Source organism: Rhynchophorus ferrugineus, unplaced genomic scaffold (genome assembly GCF_030347505.1).
Source record: "Rhynchophorus ferrugineus isolate W39M unplaced genomic scaffold, kcgeb_rfMv2 rfM9, whole genome shotgun sequence".
NCBI classification, from domain to species: domain Eukaryota; kingdom Metazoa; phylum Arthropoda; class Insecta; order Coleoptera; family Curculionidae; genus Rhynchophorus; species Rhynchophorus ferrugineus.
Genome location: NW_027472588.1, coordinates 38,390,245 through 38,412,744, shown reverse-complemented (window position 1 = coordinate 38,412,744; position 22,500 = coordinate 38,390,245). Strand labels below are relative to the sequence as shown.

General features: G+C 30.9%; 2 protein-coding genes and 1 non-coding gene across 3 annotated transcripts in view; all 3 read left to right on the top strand.

Annotated features, from left to right (window-relative positions):
- The window catches only part of LOC143202883 (uncharacterized), a 543,964-nt gene extending 531,270 nt beyond the window's left edge, over positions 1-12,694 (top strand). The window contains exons 8-13 of the mRNA XM_076414869.1: positions 3,211-3,343; positions 3,399-3,549; positions 5,245-5,314; positions 7,153-7,414; positions 9,934-10,009; positions 12,323-12,694. Coding sequence (XP_076270984.1) covers positions 3,211-3,343; positions 3,399-3,549; positions 5,245-5,314; positions 7,153-7,414; positions 9,934-10,009; positions 12,323-12,557 — 927 coding nt within the window. The 3' untranslated portion in view covers positions 12,558-12,694. The remainder of the gene's footprint in view (positions 1-3,210; positions 3,344-3,398; positions 3,550-5,244; positions 5,315-7,152; positions 7,415-9,933; positions 10,010-12,322) is intronic.
- Positions 9,569-9,640, top strand: TRNAA-CGC (transfer RNA alanine (anticodon CGC)). The gene has a single exon. It is a non-coding gene; the product is annotated as a tRNA-Ala (tRNA).
- A 4,714-nt stretch (positions 12,695-17,408) lies between the features above and the next one.
- LOC143203177 (uncharacterized) lies at positions 17,409-22,090 on the top strand. The gene is made up of 9 exons (XM_076415312.1): positions 17,409-17,611; positions 17,672-17,942; positions 20,033-20,231; positions 20,295-20,458; positions 20,943-21,091; positions 21,148-21,262; positions 21,477-21,569; positions 21,624-21,779; positions 21,899-22,090. Exons 1-9 carry the CDS (start codon positions 17,409-17,411, stop codon positions 21,956-21,958), a joined length of 1,410 nt encoding a protein of 469 aa, XP_076271427.1. The 3' UTR covers positions 21,959-22,090.
- The last annotated feature ends 410 nt before the right edge of the window (positions 22,091-22,500 follow it).

Genomic DNA, 22,500 nt, shown 5'->3' with positions numbered 1-22,500 from the left:
TAATATTATTTAATGTTATTGGTGTGTGTACGGTCTGATTGTAGGTGAACAGCACAGATTTACTTTCGTTAATTTTTATTTTCCAAACTTGTGCACAATTATTTATATTGTCACTTGTCAGAAGATAGTAGCTTTGTATTAATGCAAATTCAACACAACAATAGAAATCAATGAATTTGTAAATTAAGATTGTACTAAGCAGATCTAATGTAATCATCATGTCGTCATCCAATCCAAACATCAATAAGATTGAATTTCAACCACTGGGCCATCAGTAGTACAAATAAATATACTATATCACAAATAACGGAATAATTTTTGATGACCTACTACCGATTGCCAACGAAGCTAGTATTAATATCCTTCCATAAAACAACGGCGTGCAAACATCGTACATTTTAATGAATCAATTAATTTGTTCTCTGTTTGAAGTGTTTTACTACGGACTCCCGCAAGCCATTTAACCTCTCCACAGAGCCCTGACCCCGGGGCACCTTTGTCGCTCCCCGAAGCCGTAATTACGGCGGTGGAATTTTTTATCATTAACGCAGCCCTTCAGACAATGCGCAAACATAAACGGCAAAGGGCCTAAAAGAAACTGATGTTATATTTATGGATATCTCAAGGAGTCCGTTTGTCTTGTTCCGTTCTCGCGTTGATGACGATAAAAGTTTGATGACAAACCTGATGTAACGAGTTTTTCAATGAATATTTTGGTCGGCGACATTTACGAGGACGAACTGGAAAGTATCGTTATTGGAAATTTTGACATTAGCACACGGAAAATGTTCTATTTACTTGTTTAATCGACGTTAATACGTTTAGAATAGACGAGAATTGGTTTAGGTAGGTATTAAGCTAAATTGTGTATATAGTAGAATATAAAATAGGTGTAGTACTTAGGTTAAATAAGGTTTTTGTTTATTTTTATTTAGTTATTTTAACGATATTTGATATTTGATACATATTTTATTCTAAAACGTTTTTTTTGGGTTCCATTTTTTTGTTAAAAATAGTTTATTTTTCTCTCTTTAGTGTTACATGTTTACTGAATAAATTATGTAGTTTTTTATTAAGTACTAGCGACCCGCCCCGGCTTCGCACGGGTGCAATGCTGATACTAAATTAAATACACTACAGAAAAAATATGAACGTTGTATATAAAAACATAGCGGCCCGCTCCGACTTTGCACGGGCATAAAATATATATGCCTATGTCACTCAATGAAAACATGATTAAAATCGATCCAGTATTTTTGGTTCATTCATTACTGCCCTTGGCCTGCACGCATTAAATTTGGAGTAAAACAATTCCTCTTCCCCTATACTTACTATGAAGATTTCCTGCTATCTTTGGAATATCTAAATTCATACAATTTTTATTACATTACACATTTTTAAACGCAAATTTTAAATTTGTAATATCTCCGAAAATATTTGTTTAATTTACATGCTGTAAGGAACCATATTGATCTATATTAATTGCACACTGTATTTAAGGTACTTAATTCGATAAGGATTAATGCCGTATTGCTTAAAATAGCTTCGTAAATAAGCCATTTTCTCACGTAAAAAGTAAACAATAAAAATGGTTAATGTGGGTTATCCCTAAAAGATAAACATATACCATCGCGGACTTTTTTGTAGACCTTTTTATGGTGTACAATACTGTAGTACATTAATTTGATCTAACTCGTAGGGTTAGGCAGCGTTTTTGCTAATTGCTAAATAAGCCTAAAAAAATAGGTTAATTTACGACATCACGTTAGAAACCTCTAAAATTAGCAATGTTGCCTTAGTATATTATGCATGTATTATACATATAAACCTTCCTCTTGAATCACTCTATCTATTGAAAAAAACCGCATCAAAATCCGTTGCGTAGTTTTAAAGATTTAAGCGCACATAGGGATATAGGGATAGAAAAGGCGACTTTGTTTTATACTATGTAGTGATTAGTATAAGGAACAATAGGAATAAAGAGACAATGATTGAAAATAAGCAACGTTTCAGGCCCCAGGTTTCGGTACTTAGCCTAGGTAACTTGTCACATGTTCTAACTAAGCTATAATTATAATAAAAAGTCGTGGTCCCCGCTGGGAATCGAACACGTGGCCTCCTGAGTAAACTTACGTGAGTATTTTAATATAATGAGAGTTCGATACTGCCTTAGTTATTAACTCAAGCAATGAGAAAAGTTGATTTGCATCAGATGTATTATAGTTACATCGAAAATAATCATTATAAATACCTAAAATATTAATAATATTTTATAACTTAATCAGATTTAGATTCATCCCGTGGCAAATTTAATTTTATAAGCTCCATAACCAAAAATGTATTTTAAGGAGATTGTTAACATCGACGTAATTTATTTCACTCCAGCGAGATTCCCGGGGAATGATAATAGTAATAAACGATGATAATTATAATTGAAATTTTCCCGTTTTTTTTTTTACGTGATTAAAATTTCACGAAACGACGAATAACGGAGCACTTTTGTTAATGAAATCACGAAAATGGTTCAACTTTATATTTCGAGTATATATTTCACGAAGCCTTAACTTATTGGTGATATATTGCTAATTTTTATTCATCTTCGTCAATGTTTCTATTTTTTTGTTGGCATTTTAGGTATGTTCTTCATCTATAAACCTATAAATTTTATTTTAGTTTGAAGCTTGAAGCAATAGCCGCCACTCTTCCCATCTTTCAGACAATTTACGAATTCCACCTTGAAAGAACGATGTATCTTTTGGATCTGTCCGCGAATCGATCGCTTTTTTTCATATCTTCATAAGAAATTAACATGTTGCTACAAGTAATAATCAAAAGTTGCGAGGTCTGGACGTTAAAGTGGGTACGGTAGTACTTCCGGCTCAGACGACAGTAAAAAAAGAAAGGCACTGCAGCGGGCACTACTCATTAACATTTATTCTAAACGAATAACGAAGCACTTTTGTTAATGAAATCACGAAGATGGTTCTTCACGAATGGTTATTGGTGATATATTGCTAATTTTTATTCATCTTCGTCAATGTTTCTATTTTGTTGTTGGCATTTTAGGTATGTTCTTCATCTATAAACCTATAAATTTTATTTTAGTTTGAAGCCTGAAGGGATAACCGCCACTGTTCCCATCTTTCAGACAGTTTACGAATTCCCCCGTGATCACACAACGTTAATTTGTAATAATTATGTTTGTTTCAGTTTTGGGCAGCTTATGTTCCATGTGATTCCCAATATAAGGATGCAGTCCAATTAACGTTAGAACAAATAGATGTAATTAGGAGATTTACTGATCTATATCATCCACGTCTAGTATTATGTACTTCAAGTGAAGGTAATAATCAATATACGGGTTTAGTTCCCGACTGAACGAATTTGGGGTTTTTTAGATATTAAAAATGCACACACCAATCACCATATGTGTTCACTGATAGGTGTAGAAGGAGGACACTCACTAGCGGGAAGTTTAGCCGTGTTAAGGAATCTATATCACGTCGGTGTGAGGTATTTAACCCTTACGTCTACATGTAACACGCCCTGGTGAGTATACCATTTACTAATCACTTATTCTTTGAACACTGAAACTTAAAAAAAACTATATTTCATCATCAGCTTTTTATCAAATAATAACAGGTCAATTGAAAAGTTCCCGGCCTGGCGCATAGATGGCGCCACCAGAATTAAATCCCTATGTGTTTTAGTTAGCCCTAACTCTCAAAAGATGCGTCTATAAATTTGACAGCTGTCGGATCATTAGTTTCTGAATTATAGCATTCTGAGTGAAGCAACTTTTGTTATAGTGAAAAAAATGCAAAAAGGAATTTCGCGTGTTGATAAAATATTGCTTTTGAAGGGAAAAAATATAGATGAAGCAAAAACTTGGGTTGATGCCGTATTTCCGGACACTGCCCCAGGAAAATCAACCATCAAGGATTGGTATGTTAAGTTTAGACGTAGCGCAATGAGCACCGAAGATGGTAAACGCAGTAGACGCCCAAAACAGGTTGTTACCGACGAAAATATTTAAAAATCCACAAAATGATTTTGAATGGCCGTAAATTGAATTTGAATAAAATAGCAGACGTTCTAAAGATATCAACTGAACGTGTACATCATATCATTCACGAATATTTGGGTATGAGAAAGCTCTGTGCAAAATGGGTGCCGCGCGAGCTCACTTTTGACCAAGAACCACGACGAGTCGATGATTCGGAGCAATATTTGAAGATAATCAAGCGTAATAAATCGAGTTTTTGCGTTGATATGTGACAATGGATGAAACATGGCTCGATCATTTCACTCCGAAGTCCAATCGACAGTCATCCGAGTGGACTGCGCACGATGAACCCGCTCCAAAGCGTGAGAAAACGCAACAGTCGACTGGCAAGGTTATGGCGTCTGTATTTTGGGATGCGCATAGAATAATTTTCATTGACTACCTTGAAAAAGGAAGGACCATCAACAGCGACTATTGCATAGAGTTATTAGACCGTTGGAAGGACGAAATCGCCGAAAAACGGCCGCATTTGAATAAAAAGAAAGTGCTGCTTTACCAAAACAATTCACCGTGTCACAAGTCAGTGAAAACAATGGCAAAAATCCATGAATTGGGCTTCGAATTGCTTCCTCATCCACCGTATTCTCCTGATCTGGCCCCCAGCGGTTATTTCATGTTCTCATATCTCAAAAGAATGCTCGCTGGGAATAAATTTTCGTATTACAAAAATAGTATCCAAAAGTTGGAGGGTCGCTATAATCAGTGTATCACCCTTGTAGGGAATTATGTTGAATAAAAAAAAACTAATTTTGCCAAAAAAATATGTTTTAGAATGGTAGGCCGGGGACTTACCAATTGACCTGTTAGATTTCTAGGTTCATTCCTAGATAGATATTGTCAATTGTTGATAAATTGTTTACCGAACAAAGACAAACTGTTAATTTAAAACAACTAGTAACAATATTAAAAATAATTTTAAAAAAGCCCTCGTTGGTTAAAAGAGTCTCTAAGTATAAAAATGAAATTTAACATATTTGAACTACTCAATCATATAACTTGCCATGATGATTTGGCAGTAATGTCTGAACAATAAACATGTTACACAAAGACTTCCAAAAATGTTATCTCCTTTTAATACCCCAATGATAGCACATCAAGAGGGATTAATAAAATTCTCTTATATACTTTAATTAATGTTTCATATATGTTCTGTCTAATATATGTTTCTTCAAATTTAGGGCTGATTGCTCCCATGTCGATATGCCCGGAAAAAAGCCAGAACACGGGGGATTAACGAATTTTGGCAAAGTAAGTAATCCCTTATAATTTAAAATTACTTAGGATAAAATATTTAATATTCAACCAAAACCCGACCTCAGTTTATGCCTATACTTGCTAAATAAATTTAAACAGTTGTAAACAATATCTAATACATGATTTTCAATTTTAACTAAATAGCATAAAAATTATACTTCATATGAAGTGATTACCATTCGAGTTACAACAGCATCCTTCACAACTTTTGAAAAGTGTGGCCAAGCGTTCTAATCCAAGAGGATGACTTTATGCCAGTTACTTCCTAAGGTTGGTCTTTTTGTACCAATACGTCGTTCAATTTGTTCAACTGACGTGAATAGACATCTGCAGTAACATTTTCTTTCAGTTTTAGCAGCACATTATACCTACACTTTGCTAGACCCACTATATGTTCAGCAAAACATTATGGCCATGAATATTCCTCTTAGACATCGATGTGGATGTCTCTTCTGAAGTAACCCATGACTTTTTGCATTTAATGTTATCGTAGTAGGGCCACTTTTCATCGCCAATCACAATAAACACTAAAAACTATTCTTTTTTGCCTGGCAAGCAATGAAACCGCAATGTTGAAAAGGTTAAATATTTTTCTTAGCCAGTTCGTGTAATAACCGTATTTCTCCCTTTGGATCAAATGCAAAGCTGCCCAGAAGTCCTTTGGCATTTGATTTGGTTTTTAGATCTTTTCTGACCGTCTTTTTTTAAATTAATTTCTTAGAACTTCAACAATCGCTCGTGGGCAATAAGTATTATTATATGATTTCCGTTATATAATATAACTATCCTGACATGTGGAAGATCGCTTAAGTAAGTGATCTGCTGTACAACTTATAATCTATATCTTATTCTAGATACCATTCTAACATATTTTAAGGTCTATCCTAACTTATTCTAAAGACTATTCTAAATTATTCTAGAGATTATTAAGTCTCACTCTATGTGTCTATTAATTAGTTCGTATGGTAGTTTATGTTTGAGCCTATGCACTATACGGTCATCGCGCACATTTAACTGTTTGGCAAGTGTATTGGGATGCACTAATAGTCTTTCAGAGTATTTCACACTAACATTTCGAATCACACTCGTTATGGGTTCGAGAGGGATATCGCACTGAATCACTTTGTTGGAGACGTAATTGGGGCATCGACGATGACTCGCAACACTTTATTCTGGAACCTCTGGAGGATAGCTATGTTAGATTTGCTAGTTGTACCCCGCAATTCGACACCATAGGTCCAAATGGGCCTAAGCATTGACTTATACAGCAAAAGCTTGTTATCTAATGATAATTTAGATTTACGCCCTATCAGCCTATCACTATATGTTTTTTCCATGTCAAACGTCGATCAAAATGCATTCCCGGATACTTAACATTGTCTGCTTGCGGAAGTTCATGATTATTCAATTTTACTGACGGACATGTTCTTCTACAAAGGGTGAATGTTACATGGGTATATTTTATCCCATTTCCTTTGATACGCCACGTTTTCAACCACAATTCGACTTCATTAAGATAAAGTTGGAGGTTTCTTGTGGCTGATATTGGATCTTCGTGTGATGATAAAACCGCTGTATCGTTTTGACTACCTTTACGTTATTTATCATTAAAACCAAAATCATCATCTTCAAATCGTTCAAGATTCAAGTAGTGAATGTCGAATTAGCACCTTTATACAGTGAACAACTCAATAATACTGAATGAAAAACAATTTTTTACGTATAGAAATGTCAAGATAATCACATTTAACAGTGATCTACGTTAATTCTTCGCTTTTCACCAACCAGCACCCAATCCTTTCATAATTTCTAAATATCTATGTCTTTTTTAGGCTGTAATAAAAGAAATGAACCGTCTAGGGATGATCGTGGATCTATCCCACGTTTCCGTGGGAACGATGAGGGACGCTCTGGAAGTATCCAAGGCTCCAGTGATATTCAGTCATTCATCGGCACATGCGTTGTGTAATACAACACGCAATGTTCCAGATGAAACTCTTCGCAAGTTGGCACTCAACGGTGGAGTGGTGATGGTTAACTTCTACTCCTTATTCCTGACTTGCAAGGAAACGTCTAGTGTAACAGACGCAGTAGGTAAGACACATACTTATATCGAAAATATTACTTGTGAAGTATACAATATTATGAAATAAAATTGCTGTAAAAATGTAGAGATACGATATAAAAATTTGCCATTTCCTGTAAACTACATGTATATTTCAAGAACGTATTATATAAAAAATATTTTTTCTTGAATTTATAATAAACCTAAAATATCCCCTAATAATATATATAATATAATATAAAAAAGTTCGATATAAAAAATTTATTGGTACCGATTGCATCTTCAAAAAATATATTTAATTTTGAAAATATCGAATCAACAACTTCTTAACCCCACTTCTAATATAAAAAATTAATTAATAAACTCGAGTAACATAACCGTACATGTAAAACAACGATAAGCTGAAGGTAACAGACAATACGGAAAATAAAGAATATAAATAATTGCTTTATATCGGATATAAAAAGACGATGATGCACTAGATAAAAAATCAATCACTTGTAAATTGCAACATCGCAAAACGTCGGGTGCAGAAAACGTCGAAGTTTACCGAATGACTGCTGGAAGTCTCCCACTGTTTAAACCGAAATTCCTTTGCCCTCCTTTGTTATCTATTATATTTTTATAAATGCCAAAACTCAAAAGATTGTTACAAGAAAGTATTGAAATAATCAATAATCAATTTCAACAACTTGAATAACTTTTATTAGTGAAGATTGATATGAATTACCACTATCGTTGTTGTTTTTCTAATATTTAACTAATAATTCAATTTTTTTGACATCTGTCAAAATTAACAAACGTTAAACTACCGTAACTTCGAATAACTTCAATAGAACTTGAGATATCGTGAAAGTTGCACCGAAATTACTTTATCCTCGTCTATTATCTATTATATTTTTTTAAATGCCAAAATCAAAAGACTATTACAAGAAAGTACTGAAATAATCAATAATCAATTTCAACAACTTCAATCAATAACTATGAATTACCACTATCGTTGTTGTTTTTCCTACTTTCGTATTAATTCAAACATATTGAGCATGTTGTATTCCATTATTTGATTACCCTACTCAATATCATCTAAACCCACATTATGTCGATTTCCTTATATCCTTCGTGTCATATTTACCTTATTCATTCTCATTTGTCAGTTCTCAATTCCATTTTTTGACATCTGTCAAAAATAACAAACGTCAAACTTCGAATAACTTCAATAGAATTTGAGATATCGTGAAAGTTGCACTGAAATTACTTTATCCTCCTCTATTATCTATTATATTTTTATAAATGCCAAAACTCAAAAGATTGTAATAAGAAAGTACTGAAATAATCAATAATCAATTTCAACAACTTCAATCAATAACTTTTATTAGTGAAGATTGATATGAATTACCACTATCGTTGTTGTTTTTCCTACTTTCGTATTAATTGAAACATATTGAGCATGCTGTATTCCATTATTTGATTACCCTATTTAATATCATCGAAACCTACGTTATGTCGCTTTCCTTATATCCTTCGTATCATATTTACCTTATTCATTCTCATTTATCAGTTCTCAATTCCATTCTTTTGACATCTGTCAAAAATAACAAACGTCAAACTACCGTAACTTCGAATAACTTCAATAGAATTTGAGATATCGTGAAAGTTGCACCGAAATTACTTTATCCTCCTCTATTATCTATTATATTTTTATAAATGCCAAATCTCAACAACTTCAATCAATAACTTTTATTTCTGAAGATTGATATGAATTATCACTATCGTTATTTTTCCTACGTAGTTATTTTTGACATCTGTCAAAAATAACAAACGTCAAACTACCGTAACTTCGAATAACTTCAATAGAACTTGAGATATTATGAAAAAGTCGTTTCGAAAAAACGCGTTTAAAATTACATTTTTAGATGGCGCTTTCCAAAACCAATTATGTTCTAAAGCTGTCAAGCTTTGAAAATATGGAAAAAAAACCTTTTATTTAAATTTCTGGACTAGAAAATCCCTTAATACGGCACTGTGAGTTTTTAATCAATCAACACGTTAAGATTTAATAAATTATTTTTGTCTGCTTCCAATTTCATGCCTCAATAAAAGGATATAATATCTTAACATAAGAATTTTATATTATATTGATAATAATTTTATATTACTGAAAACTTATCACACTTGTAATCGCTGGGGGTGTAACTCAGTGGTAGAGTGTCCGCTTCGCATGCGGAAAGTCCTGGGTTCAAATCCCAGCTCCTCCAAAATACACTTTTTCTTTTATCATCTATCCAATCCACATATTTAAACATATTATTATCATTAGTGATGTTTTATTAGAAAAATAGAAAATTAAATTACTTATCATACAATAAATTATATATTTACATTTGTAAAAATTGCAAAAATATAAAAACAGTATTTTTAAAGTTGTAATTATAAATTTGTGAAATTGTGAGTTGTATATTTTAAACATCTTCGTTATGCAACTCCACATACACTATATAATATACAATAAATAGTTGATTGCAATATTTAATCAAAAAATATATTTTAGCTCACATAAATCACATTAGGGATATTGCTGGAGTGGACAGTGTCGGACTAGGTGCAGGATATGACGGCATCAATTTGTAAGTATCGCTTCTTTTCGTCAGTGTGGACAGTACGAAGAGAATTTTTAGTTCATTTTATTGCATATTTCTGGTTAAAAGAATCTTTTTTCTATATAATTTTAGTTGACATTAATACCTTGCAATAAATATATTTTCTTTATAGTTGAGTTATAAAGGAGAAAAAACAATGTTGTAAATAAAATACAATTTGTTAATACACGAACACGAGTTTGTTTATTTAAATGAATAATATAAAAATATATACAATTAACAGATCAATTGAAAAGTCCCCTGCCTGACACATAGATGGCGCTACTAGAATTAAATCTATATGTTTTTAGTTAGCCCTAACCCTCAAAGCTGTCGGATCATTAGTTTGTGAATTATAGCATTTTGAGTGAAGCAACTTTTGTTATTGCGAAACAAATGGATAAAAAGGAATTTCGCGTGGTGATAAAATATTGCTTTTTGAAGGGACAAAATACAGTTGAACCAAAAACTTCGCTTGATGACGAGTTTCCGGACACTACTCCAGGAAAATCAACCATCAGGGATTGGTATGTTAAGTTTAGACGTGCAATGAATATGAATGAGCACCAAGGACGGTGAACGCAGTGGACGCCCAAAAGAGTTTGTTACCGATGAAAACATTTAAAAAATCCACAAAATGATTTTGAATGACCCTGAATTGAAATTGAATGAAATATTCAGTATGAGAAAGCTTTGTGCAAAATGGGTGCCGCCCGAGCTCACTTTTGACCAAAAACAACGTCGAGTTGATGATTTGGACCTGTATTTGAAGATGATCAGGCGTAATAAACCCGAGTTTTTGCATCGATATGTGACAATGGATGAAACATGACTTCATTATTTCACTCCGAAGTCCAATCGACAGTCATTCGAGTGGATTGCACACGATGAGCCCACTCCAAAGGGTGGGAAAACGCAACAATCGGCTGGCAAGGCGTCTGTATGTTGAGATGCGCATGGAATAATTTTCATTGGCTAGCTTGAAAAAGGAATGACCAGCGACTATTATTTAGCGTTATTGGATCGTGAAGAACGAAATCGCCGAAAAACGGCCGCATTTGAAGAAAAGGAAACTGCTGCTTCACGAAGACAATGCACCGTATCACAAATCAGTGAAAACCATGGCAAAAATCCATGAATTGGGCTTCGAATTGCTTCCTCATCCACCATATTCTCCAGATCTGGCCACCAGCGACTGGTTCCTGTCTCACATCTCAAAAGAATTCTCGCTGGAAAGAAATTTTCGTCGAATGAAGGAGTGATCGCCGAAACTGAGGTCTATTTTGAAGCAAAGGAGAAATCGTAGTACAGAAATTGTGTCGAAAAGTTGGAGGGTCCCTATACTCAGTGTATCACCCCTGAAGGGAATTATGTTGAAGAAAACAAAACTAATTTTGCCAAAAAATGTGTTTTACTATAGTAGACCGGGGACTTTTCAATTGACCTGTTAAAGATATTAAAACGACACGTAAAGGTAAAAAGAATTATGTATTCTTTGACTAATTCTGAACTGTTGACTTTTTACTATTTCTGATCTTCTGTAACTCTTTAATTCTAATTCTACTTCAGATTCTGATGTTCTGTTCTTGGTTCTTTAATTCCTGTCGAGTGGTGATTCCGAAATCCAAACTGGATATCTGGTATTTCTATAAATGATTTATATTTATATTGGTATAGCAGTGAAGCAGATCTTAAGATATTCCGGAACATGCTTCAGTCTCAAACATGCATTAAATATGTACATCAACATGATTATTGTTTTTCGTGGCAGCTCTTTTAATAACCCAGGTGAAGTATCATCAATTCCTGGAACCTTTTTAGGATTGAGGTTATTGTCAATTTCTATGACAACTTGGATAAATCAGATTTACAGCTACATCGGGCTGATAAACAAGATTTATAACTACAGATTATATATTATTCGATTGGAACACGTTAGCTAAATGTTCTGCTAATAATTCAGCTTTTTCATTGTTGCGTTGAAGCCATTTTAGCGGTAAGTAAATTTCCAAGTTGTTTTCCATAGAGAGTAATCCTTGTCTGCTTTTGGGTTTACTTCACTTACATATTTCTCGAAGGAATTTTGTTTATATTTTTTAATCTTTTGATTTGTCTCATTACTATTTCTATTAAATATCGTTTTGCCTACAGCATTTCTGATTACATACTCTTCTAGCTTTTCGTCTTTCTTTTATCAATCCCCTAATTTCGAGGGAGTAAGTTTGGATGGTACTTTCTATCAATCAAACCAACTTTTCAGTATGTTACAAATAATCAAAATATTTTGTTTTGTTTTTTCAGCGTTCCCCAAGGTTTGGAAGACGTCTCCAGCTATCCGACGTTATTTGCCGAACTAATAGCTACGGGGAAATGGAGTGTCGGCGATCTAAAAAAATTAGCAGGACTCAATTTCCTAAGGGTGTTGCAGAACGTCGAGAAAATCCGTGACGAATTTAAGAAGGCAAACGTACCGCCATACGAAGACGTCATGCCCAAACAGAAAGGGACAAACAATTGCACATCACAAATAAATTAAACGTTTACCAACTTCACAAATAACTGTATAAAAATATAAAACGAAATTGCAAAATCCCGTTGCTTACAAAAACAAAAATGTTTTCTTGTTGTAAAACTGATCCTCATAATAAACTTTAACAGCAAGGTGCAGCAGCTTCAGGCGATTTAGTTAATTGATAAATTTATTGATGAACAACTTTAAAATGTGTTATTTTATCGTCATACATTAATCGTAATATACTATCACATAGAGTAATAGGGAGTCAACTCAATAGAGATATCTAGCTATAAATGTTGCTTTGTCCAACATCCAGATGGAACTATATCGGCTATTCAGGTCATTTCATTGGCCAATTTAAATCTACATTATAGATACCTGTAAAAAAAAGTTCTTTGATAAAGTTTGCCACGCAGATGCGACACGCGACAGCCCTGACGTCACGTTTAACCAATAAAATTCATAGATCGATAATTCACTTTACTTTTTGTTCCACCGACTTATATATGCTAATAAACTAATAATTTAATCTCTAAACCGACTATTCCTTATGTCAGCCATACTGAAAATTTCTCTCATAATAAATAAACGACGTACCGTAGAACCAAAGTGAGCCAATCAGATCCCATCGCGGTTTATAGCGTAGCAATTAAAGCAAGTAATCAGTTAAAAGCGGCGACATCTAGATGTTGGACGTCGCGAAACATTTCTCCAAAATTTCCTATAAAGTTAAATCTCTATTTCTCTATGTACTGTCAAATGCAGTTAGTAAAAATGTCAAATTCGTTTTAAACTAGTAGCAGATTTTTCCTTCTTATTTTTCCTTAGTTAGAGAAAAAGTGACATAATGAGGCCTGACGTGTCGGAACATGTAACTGAATCAATCTATAAAGTTGATATATGTTAATGGTACCAAATTTTGCAAATATTGGAGGTTATAAATCGCCAAACGTTGTAAATCAACATTCTAAGTTGATGCGGCAACATTGCGACATGATGACGTCATACATTTTGATAACATGCATTGACTGTTTTATTAGACCTGCTATATAGTACATTTTATACCCAACAACATAAATTTTTTTCTATTATCGTATATATTATTAAATTATTAAAATAAAACTTGAAAATATTTTTTTAAATACAAACTGAAATTTCGTTATAAAATATACCATGATTTCGATAATACAATAATGTATAAAAATTTGTATTAGCTGTTGCATAGCCTTTTTGAAATTCGCTACAGAATTATATATTTGATTTTTTTTCAAGCATAATTGATAGAAATGTGATTGTAAATTAGTTAATAAATATCTAACAATAACAAGTTTAGAATTAGCCATTTAATATATGATGTATTGCGTGGATTCCCCAAGCATCAGTAATGCACACATTTATAAACAGAAACAAAAACCAGGGGTGTCGGCCACCGAAAAAAAATATGGACCTTCGATATTTTCAAAAGAATATCGATATATCGATATATAAAAATATTGATTTTTTTGGCAATATATACTAATATTTTTAACAAACTTTTACTAAGTTTGAGAACTATATTTAATTTTTTGAAAAAATATCTAACAGAAATAATCTAATAATCTAACACTAATAATATATTATAAATAATAATAATATATTATTAGTTAATCTTTCAAAAGAATAACGGTTAAAAGTATCGATATTTTCTCGGCATCCCTAACGCAAACTGTTAAAAGGTGAACATTACTGATCGAGTACCGTTAGTTTATAAGGATGTTATAGACTGATCCCTAAACAGGGTGTTCAACCTAAGACTTTTTGTATATTTCTCATACAATTTTTATATATTTTAGATAGGTAAAGGTTAAGCATCACCTATGTTAATACAACCTATTTTCTTTAGTCCTAAGCCTAATATCGTACAAACCATTTTAAATATAACAAGTATTATGTATTATGTGCCAAACTATGCCAGCAAATAAGATGTATCATCAACGGTGAAATAACTATTTAAAAAAGATGATTAAAGTAAATTAAATTAAGATAATCACTATTGAGACATTTTAAATGGTGCTAATATAGAAGATTTTAATACATATGTGATGAAGTTTTGATCTGAGTTTGAATATTTCATTCAACAAACACAATCTACCGAATTTTAATTATAACATGGTAATTATTTATTCTTACCTGTTAGTTACGTGTATTTTGAAAATAATATTATTTACTGGTCATAATACTGTGTTGATATCAATTTAAACAGGCATAAAATGTTAAACACACGTATATAACATTATTATGCCACCTCACGGATAGTCTATTAACTAAACAATGCCTTTACGAAAATAGAATAATCGGTATGACATTCCCTATGTATATGGAGTTGCATACCCTTAGATATATTAGCCAAATCACCAATGTTTAATCCATAAATAGGACTTAAATATAGAATAAAAACAACATTGTGTATAATTTAGGGTCTAGAGAACTTGGTTATATAATAGTCTTTGACAATTTCTTATACTGGAAATGACAGATAAGCGAATATTTCCGTATAAGAAAGGATAGAGCTGTATTCGCGCGATTATAAATTTAATTTTTATCTCTTTCAAACTCTGAAACACGAGTTGTTTTATGTGGGTAATTCTAAAATAATTAGTAAAATGGGTGCCAAAACTTTCGCCTTTTACAATAATTAAGTTCTTTGTATATAATCCAGAAAGGCACTCTTTGTAGGATAAAACTGTGTAGTGAAAATTTCATACTGTAAATACTAATTGTAATCAAGTAATTTAAGGGGACTATAATATATTTTATGTGTCACAGTTTATCTAAACTAAAACTGTTGTATCCTAAATTATTATACTTGTTTTTAAATGTATACTGTATTTTATAGCACAAAAGTATTATTTGTTCTTGTCATAAATGCTGTTGTTTATATAATGATATATAATAATTTATTAAAAAAAATATAAATCCTTGTACATATATTTTATAAATGGAAATTGTATTAGCAAAAAATATATCAATTGTAATAACATTAAGAGTATTTTAAGTTAATATTAAATTATAATGCAAGATCTAAATTAATATAGCAAATGTAAATAATATATATAACAGCTGTAACTCTCATTTACATCATTAAAAGAAAATTACAACATTACCGATATGCAATCTATTTATAAATGTTAGATCTAGAATGTTTACAGTTGAAGGTGTACATATTGGGTGATAGGTAAAACTATATATACTTGTATTATACCCTCTAAGAAATTGTGAAGTAAATTGGACCAATTTCTTACTGTTTGTAAAGATTACATTAGATGTTTCTGACATATCATTATCCTAAAGGTAAACCTAAACTAGAAAGCAGTCGCTATTGGAAAATATTCATGTTAGTTTATTGTATTTTGTGTAATATAATAATTTTTAGCCTTTGTTAATAACTCGAAAATAATTGAATACCTATTGCTGTTAATAAAGACTTTTAAAAAATGTCTCACTGTTTATTTCCATTTTATATTTATTTAAGAGCTATATTTATGGCGTTATAGTTAATAGTCTTCTAACAAACAGACGTATTATTTTTGGACTATATCGATTAAAATATATTTATTATGCCCGATACTATTTAATAATCTAGATAATATACTTTATGATATACGTCAATTATTTTTTACTCTCTCTACTTTCAATTATCCTTCTTCGTGGGTTTGTTGAAATTGACGAATTATATTTCCATTGTTTCAAATAATTTTCGAATATTAAAATATATCGATTTGCCCAACACTACCACAGAAAAATCTGGTACCTAGTGTTGGGAACTATCGACTGAAACCGATTATTGACTGTTTAGTAATTGGTTCCTTTTTACTGTGGACTGTTTCAGCCCCTATTTCCGGTCCCACTGATTTTGTTACTATTTACTATCGACGGTTTCAGTCGTGTACTTTTAGTTACTATTTTTGGTTCTACTAGTTTCATTCGACTGATTTTTAACGATCTGGCTCTGTTGTCCTAGCCGCGGCCTTAACAAAAATGTACACAATTTATGCTTACATAGATTTATATGTAATATATATATATTTTTATGATTTTTTTGGTAGTTTCCTTGTAAATAACAATATATTGTATATTAATATAGCAGCATTTTAGAATGATATTTTGCAAGATTGTTAATGTAATAGGGTAAAAAGATTAAAATTGTGAATTATAAATAGTAAAATACTTTTGACTGTTATTATGTCAATAATAGGTAATACTTAGAATAATATCTCGATTTTTGTTAAAAAATATTTCCGTTAATAATAAATAAAGTATTTGCTTTAAATTTTTAAAATTAAATTATTAATTGCATGTTAATAGAATTCAGTAATTTTTTTCCTTTTCTTTTTTAAAGTTAGTACGTGAAGGATTATGTACATATCCGTCTCGCTTATACTACCGTTGAAAATATAAGCACATATAAAATTAACTGGTCCAAGGAATTACCTCCATCCTTTCCTGTCTCACAACTTATACAGGAAAGGGTTCGTGCATCTTCGTCTGACATCACGAATTCAATAAAACAGTCGAACCGTGCATTTAACTATCGACTGCTTCGAATGTTTTCAGTCGATAGTTCCCAACTCTACTGGTACCCTCTCCCGTTCAATTCATTTTAGGGGCAATCCAGCGAACGGAAAGAGTGAATTTCATCATTTTTATCATATTTTCCGACGACTTTTTTATTATCGAATGGTCCCATTATTTCGATAGTCTCAATTCGATTGCCTCCATTACTATTCATAATACAAGCAGCACAACAAAAGTATATATATAGAGATATAGATTATTTGTATTTTTTTAAACAAATCTGCAAGTGCATAATTTTAATAAGAAGTCTATAAGAAAATGGATGATAAATGTTTTGAAGAACTTTTATTGAAACTAGTCCAAAATGATAGTTTTGAGGGTGAAAACACAAATGGCTTTCAAAGACTTGGTAAAAGTATGAGCCTCAATGAAATAAATAAACCTGACTGGTGGTCATCTGTACAGGCGTTGGAAGAAGATTTAACCCCCAGTGGAAAGGAATTAATGTGTATTTTGCGTGTGTTAGTGTACAAATGTTGTGAATTTTTTAAAAGACCTTCCATTAATGTTAATCTTAATAGTTGCAAATCGCAAGTGTATCTCAAAAGAAAACCTGCATTGGAAGATGATTCTTCGAAGAAAAGACAAAAAACCTTTACACCTGAACAATGTTCAAACCGAGAAAATTTGTATACAGAAACAAAATACTGCAACACATTTGAGAGATATGATAATGTACATGAAAAATTGACTAATAATCAGGATTATTTTTTAACCAGTTTAGGTTTACAAACTGGTTGTGTTAATGAGACAAATAAAAATATAACCACCTGGAAATTAGCAAAATTTAAAGTAACTCCCAGCATACCTTTTTCTTCCAATTTAGGCCAAATATTAATGAAAAGGGACAACCACCATTTTCCAGACAATTTGAAAAGACATAGAATAGAGAGAGTGGAACGATATATTAACCAACCTTGTAGAAAGAGTTTTAATGTAAAATATGATGTCACATATCCAGAGAAAAAATCAAAAGAATTAACATTCCATTGGTATAAATTTCCTTCAAAAAAAACTCGTCAACAATGTATTTCTAAGAGAGATAATGTAGCTATACGATGTAAACAATTATCCATAAAGCTTGTAAGAGAAAATCTCAATGTACTCAGAGAAAAATTAAAAGTTGAACAAAAAGGTAAGTTACAAGTTTTAATACCAAGATTATCAATTGATGATGGTTTAAGATCTAATAAACAGTCCACAAATTAAAGCAAAATATAATGTATATAACATCTGTTAAATGTATTAACTGTGATATTTAAATATTCAAGCTCATTCATTACAGTTTTTATATACATCTCAATTCTTAAGTATTCCATGACTGTTACTTGCGATTAAAATATTGAATCTTAAATATATGGATTTGCAAAAATATGTTACATTTTATGTGCCAATTGTAATAGATATGTTATTGTATTAACAATAGGATATTTAGGTTTAAAAGTCAAAAATATTTTTTTATGTATTGTAAAAATAATTTTAGTTTTTTGCTTTTGAATTATAAGATTAGCTAATAAAAGATATTTATTGTCTATATTAAGGTATGTTTTATTATATTATTCATCTTAATATTATTTATTCTACATTATTTGTTACCTGTATATTTTTATTAAATTTGTAGGGTTAAGTAAGAGTAAGTTGTAATTAAAATTATAATTTTTAATTTGTGTACAATGTTTGTTATTTTAACTTGCATAAATATATAGAAGTTTTGTTATTTTAGAATGTATGAAAAAATCTGATTAAATGTATTTTAGTGTGTTACTTGATAATTTAATTTTATTCATATTATTTTATTTAAATATATTCTTATTCTATATTATTACAGTCTATTGATCAAACCAATGTTATATGATTTCTGGAGATTAAGTTTTTAAAAACTGCATTATTGTAGGTGTATTTTATTGATGATATTTTCAAAACTTCTAATTTTACAATCTTTCATTGAGTTCAGAATAGTAGATAATACAGTTGTCTATGTTGGGCAGATCTGATAATTTATAAAAACAACTTTTAAATAGCAGTATAATATATAGATATAAGCAAATAGATCAAAATTTACGGATTATAAGGGCCTTGTAATCAGTTTTCTGAATTAACTAATCCCAATTGAATACTGTAGGATGTAGCACTTCGACCTGAACATAATATATATATATATATATATATATATATATATATAGGTTGAAATCTGTATAATATAATCATAGGATTATTTTTATACATATTAATATTATATATATATACTACTCAGTAATATAGCCAATATATTTCTATTTCTGATGACTAGAATATTACACGAAATGTTAAAAAATTAGTCTATTGTTAAAGTTATTTTGACGACAAAAAATATAACCATATAGTCTAAAATATACGTCAAATAACACTAATAGTATTTGTACCAATAAACAAACATTTAACTTTTAAACTACTTTCATTATTGGACTTTTTTCCATTTTTAAACTGATGAGCTTTTACAAACAAAGCAACTGTTTAAACTCATGTAAAGTATAAACCGAAAATAGATTAATCCGGCGAGTTGTAAACTGCAAGTATTGACAGAAATGGATACGCTCTTTAAATACCTGTCCTCAACAGAATTATATTCCAAAGCTTTTTCGGATACAAAAATCTTAAAAGTATTACTGATACTTGGCCTGCTAAAGTCAATTTTTGAAGGTTTTGTTATAAGTAGCCGTAAATATAATACTATGGCTTTAATGCCAATGGTTTGCTTTTCATATTGTGTAAGTGTGTGGCTTAAAATTTAGGCAAGATTCGAATCAAGTAATTTTTGAACATCAAAATGATATTCTAGTAAACTTTTATGAAATCGTAACTATACATAAATATTCATGAAATTTAACATTCATATGTTTTAGTCGATGTTAATGCTGGTTAATGTTTTAATATGTCGCCCGATGATAGAAAAAGTTGTCAATTTATTGAAGATGTTTCCAGATTCATTCAATGCGAATGAATTTAAAGGCGGAATGCTGGAACGGGAATCTATTTTGAATATTTTATTAAATTGCGCCAGTTTGGCCAATTTAATCGGCAACTCGCACGTTCATTTAGAGGGTAATCCAATTTATTAGTCAAACGTTACACAAACATTAGTTAAATAATAATTTCTTTTTGTAGAAGGATATACTAAATCGGTTATACTACTATACATCCATCTGAATTATTCTGTATTTTACCCAGTGGTAGTATTCGCAGAAATGGGATGGTTTCAAGCGATAATTATGGTTTCACTGTATTCTTTAAAATGTTCTGTGGATGTGTTATTTAAAAGCGTTGAAAAGGTAGAGATGAAAATATATTACTGTCAAGCCAATCTTATTTTTTTTAGAATCACAAAAACAACACAAATCAACCACGAAAGCGAAAAGCACAACGCGTATAAAATTACACTTAGCAATTAAAAAAAAAAGAATTTATGAAGACATTGAACAAAATTTACCAAGTATTCTGATCATTTTTCCACTTTGCAATGACATTTATTTAGGAAAATTGATAGAATGTGTATTAATAAAAATATTTTCCTTTATTTCTGCATGGTTTTGCAACTTTCTGGCAACATTGCGATCCCGTATACCAGTCAAGCCATACTAGGTATTTACTAGCTATTGCTGGTCTTTTCTCCAACAATAGGTCCTTCATTTTATTCTGACGTCAAAAAGATCTACAGTAACAGAAAATACTTAGTAATTTTATGTAATTAATAATACAATTCTTCAAAATAAATTCACAAGATTTAACACCAAATAAACTATATTATCTATTTAGGTGAATCAACTTATAAAAACAATAGAAAACGACGACATTCTGACATTAAACAATAGAATACCGAACCACCCGTCGGTATATAATGAGTATCAGCGAATTGTAAATACTAAGTTAGTTAATATTTACAAATACCACGTAAATATTTTAAGGTTATTTTTAATAATTACACTAATCAGATACATATCTTAATTAATTTTAACTGTAGGGTTACACAATTATATAGTAAATCAACAAGAATTCGAATATGCGGAGGAATACTGCAAGCAATTGGTCTAAATTATCTTTTGTTCGCTTTGTTGTCCTTGGATAATTTAAATTTAGTAAGTTAATTACTTAGTTATTTAGTATGTTAAAACTATTTTAAGAATGTTTTAAATAAAGGTATACATTTTTATTTAAAAAAACAATTTACAGTTGCTATAAAGAGGTAATTAATAAAAAATTTCATATGTATAAAAACTCCCTATACTCTATAAAAAATGCTCTTTGTTATTGTTCAAAATATATTATCTATTATAAACAAGTTTTTTACAGATAGGGAAATTACTTGCTCTTGCAAGTTCATTAACTGGATATCTATTGGGTATAGCTGGTCTGTCTATAATCGGACAAATGTGCGAGGATGAGGTAACAAAAATATTCATTCAGCTAAAGGGTCCACTTAGTTATATTTACTTATAGTTAACAAAATTATACTGGACTTTGTATAAAATGTCATGGTATAAATGGGATATTGAAAACAAGCAAATCTACCGTATGTTGATATTGAGAGCACGACACATTGACAGTATTCGTTTCGGACTCAACAGTACCGCTAACAAGAGCTCTTTGCTGAAGGTAACTATTTCTACAATATTTTTTTGTTTTAAATTAGGAAAACTTCTTCGATCAAAAAACGACCATTTAAAATATCATTATTTTCAACTTATCAAGCTTTAATGCTGTTATTCTTGCAGTATTTGAAAACGACCTATGCATTTTTTGCATTCTTCTATCAAACCTCCCTAGTTAGTTAAATAAATGTTGAAAGTAGTTTCACGGATTCACCATTCACCATATTATTAAAATATTTTCACTTATACCAAAATATGATTGTAAGCACAATGTACGTTGATGATGTAGAATATATAAATAAAAACTAATACATAGACTATTATTTTTAATAATAAATATAACCTCTCCCTTTTTTTCTTCTTTACAAATATCGAAATCCTTCGTTTTTAACTAATAAAATATATGAACAAAATACTTTTAATCTGAAAATAGTTCTGCATTAGATTTGACTGGATATATAACAGCGTCGACACACGCTGTTACTGCTCCACATGTTAATCTACAGAAAAAATCAACTGTTTCAACGAAAGCCTTGATATATTCATTTGTGAATTAAGTGAAAACTTTCCTAATAAGCTGCTTCGAGGTATTATAGTCAGTTAGGGATCAGGTTTTAAATCAGATATAAAACCATATTCACCTCATTAACAAATTTAAATTTAATTCTGAAAATAATAACACAAATAACTAGCATAATACATATTATTTTCGGTATTGTAAAGTC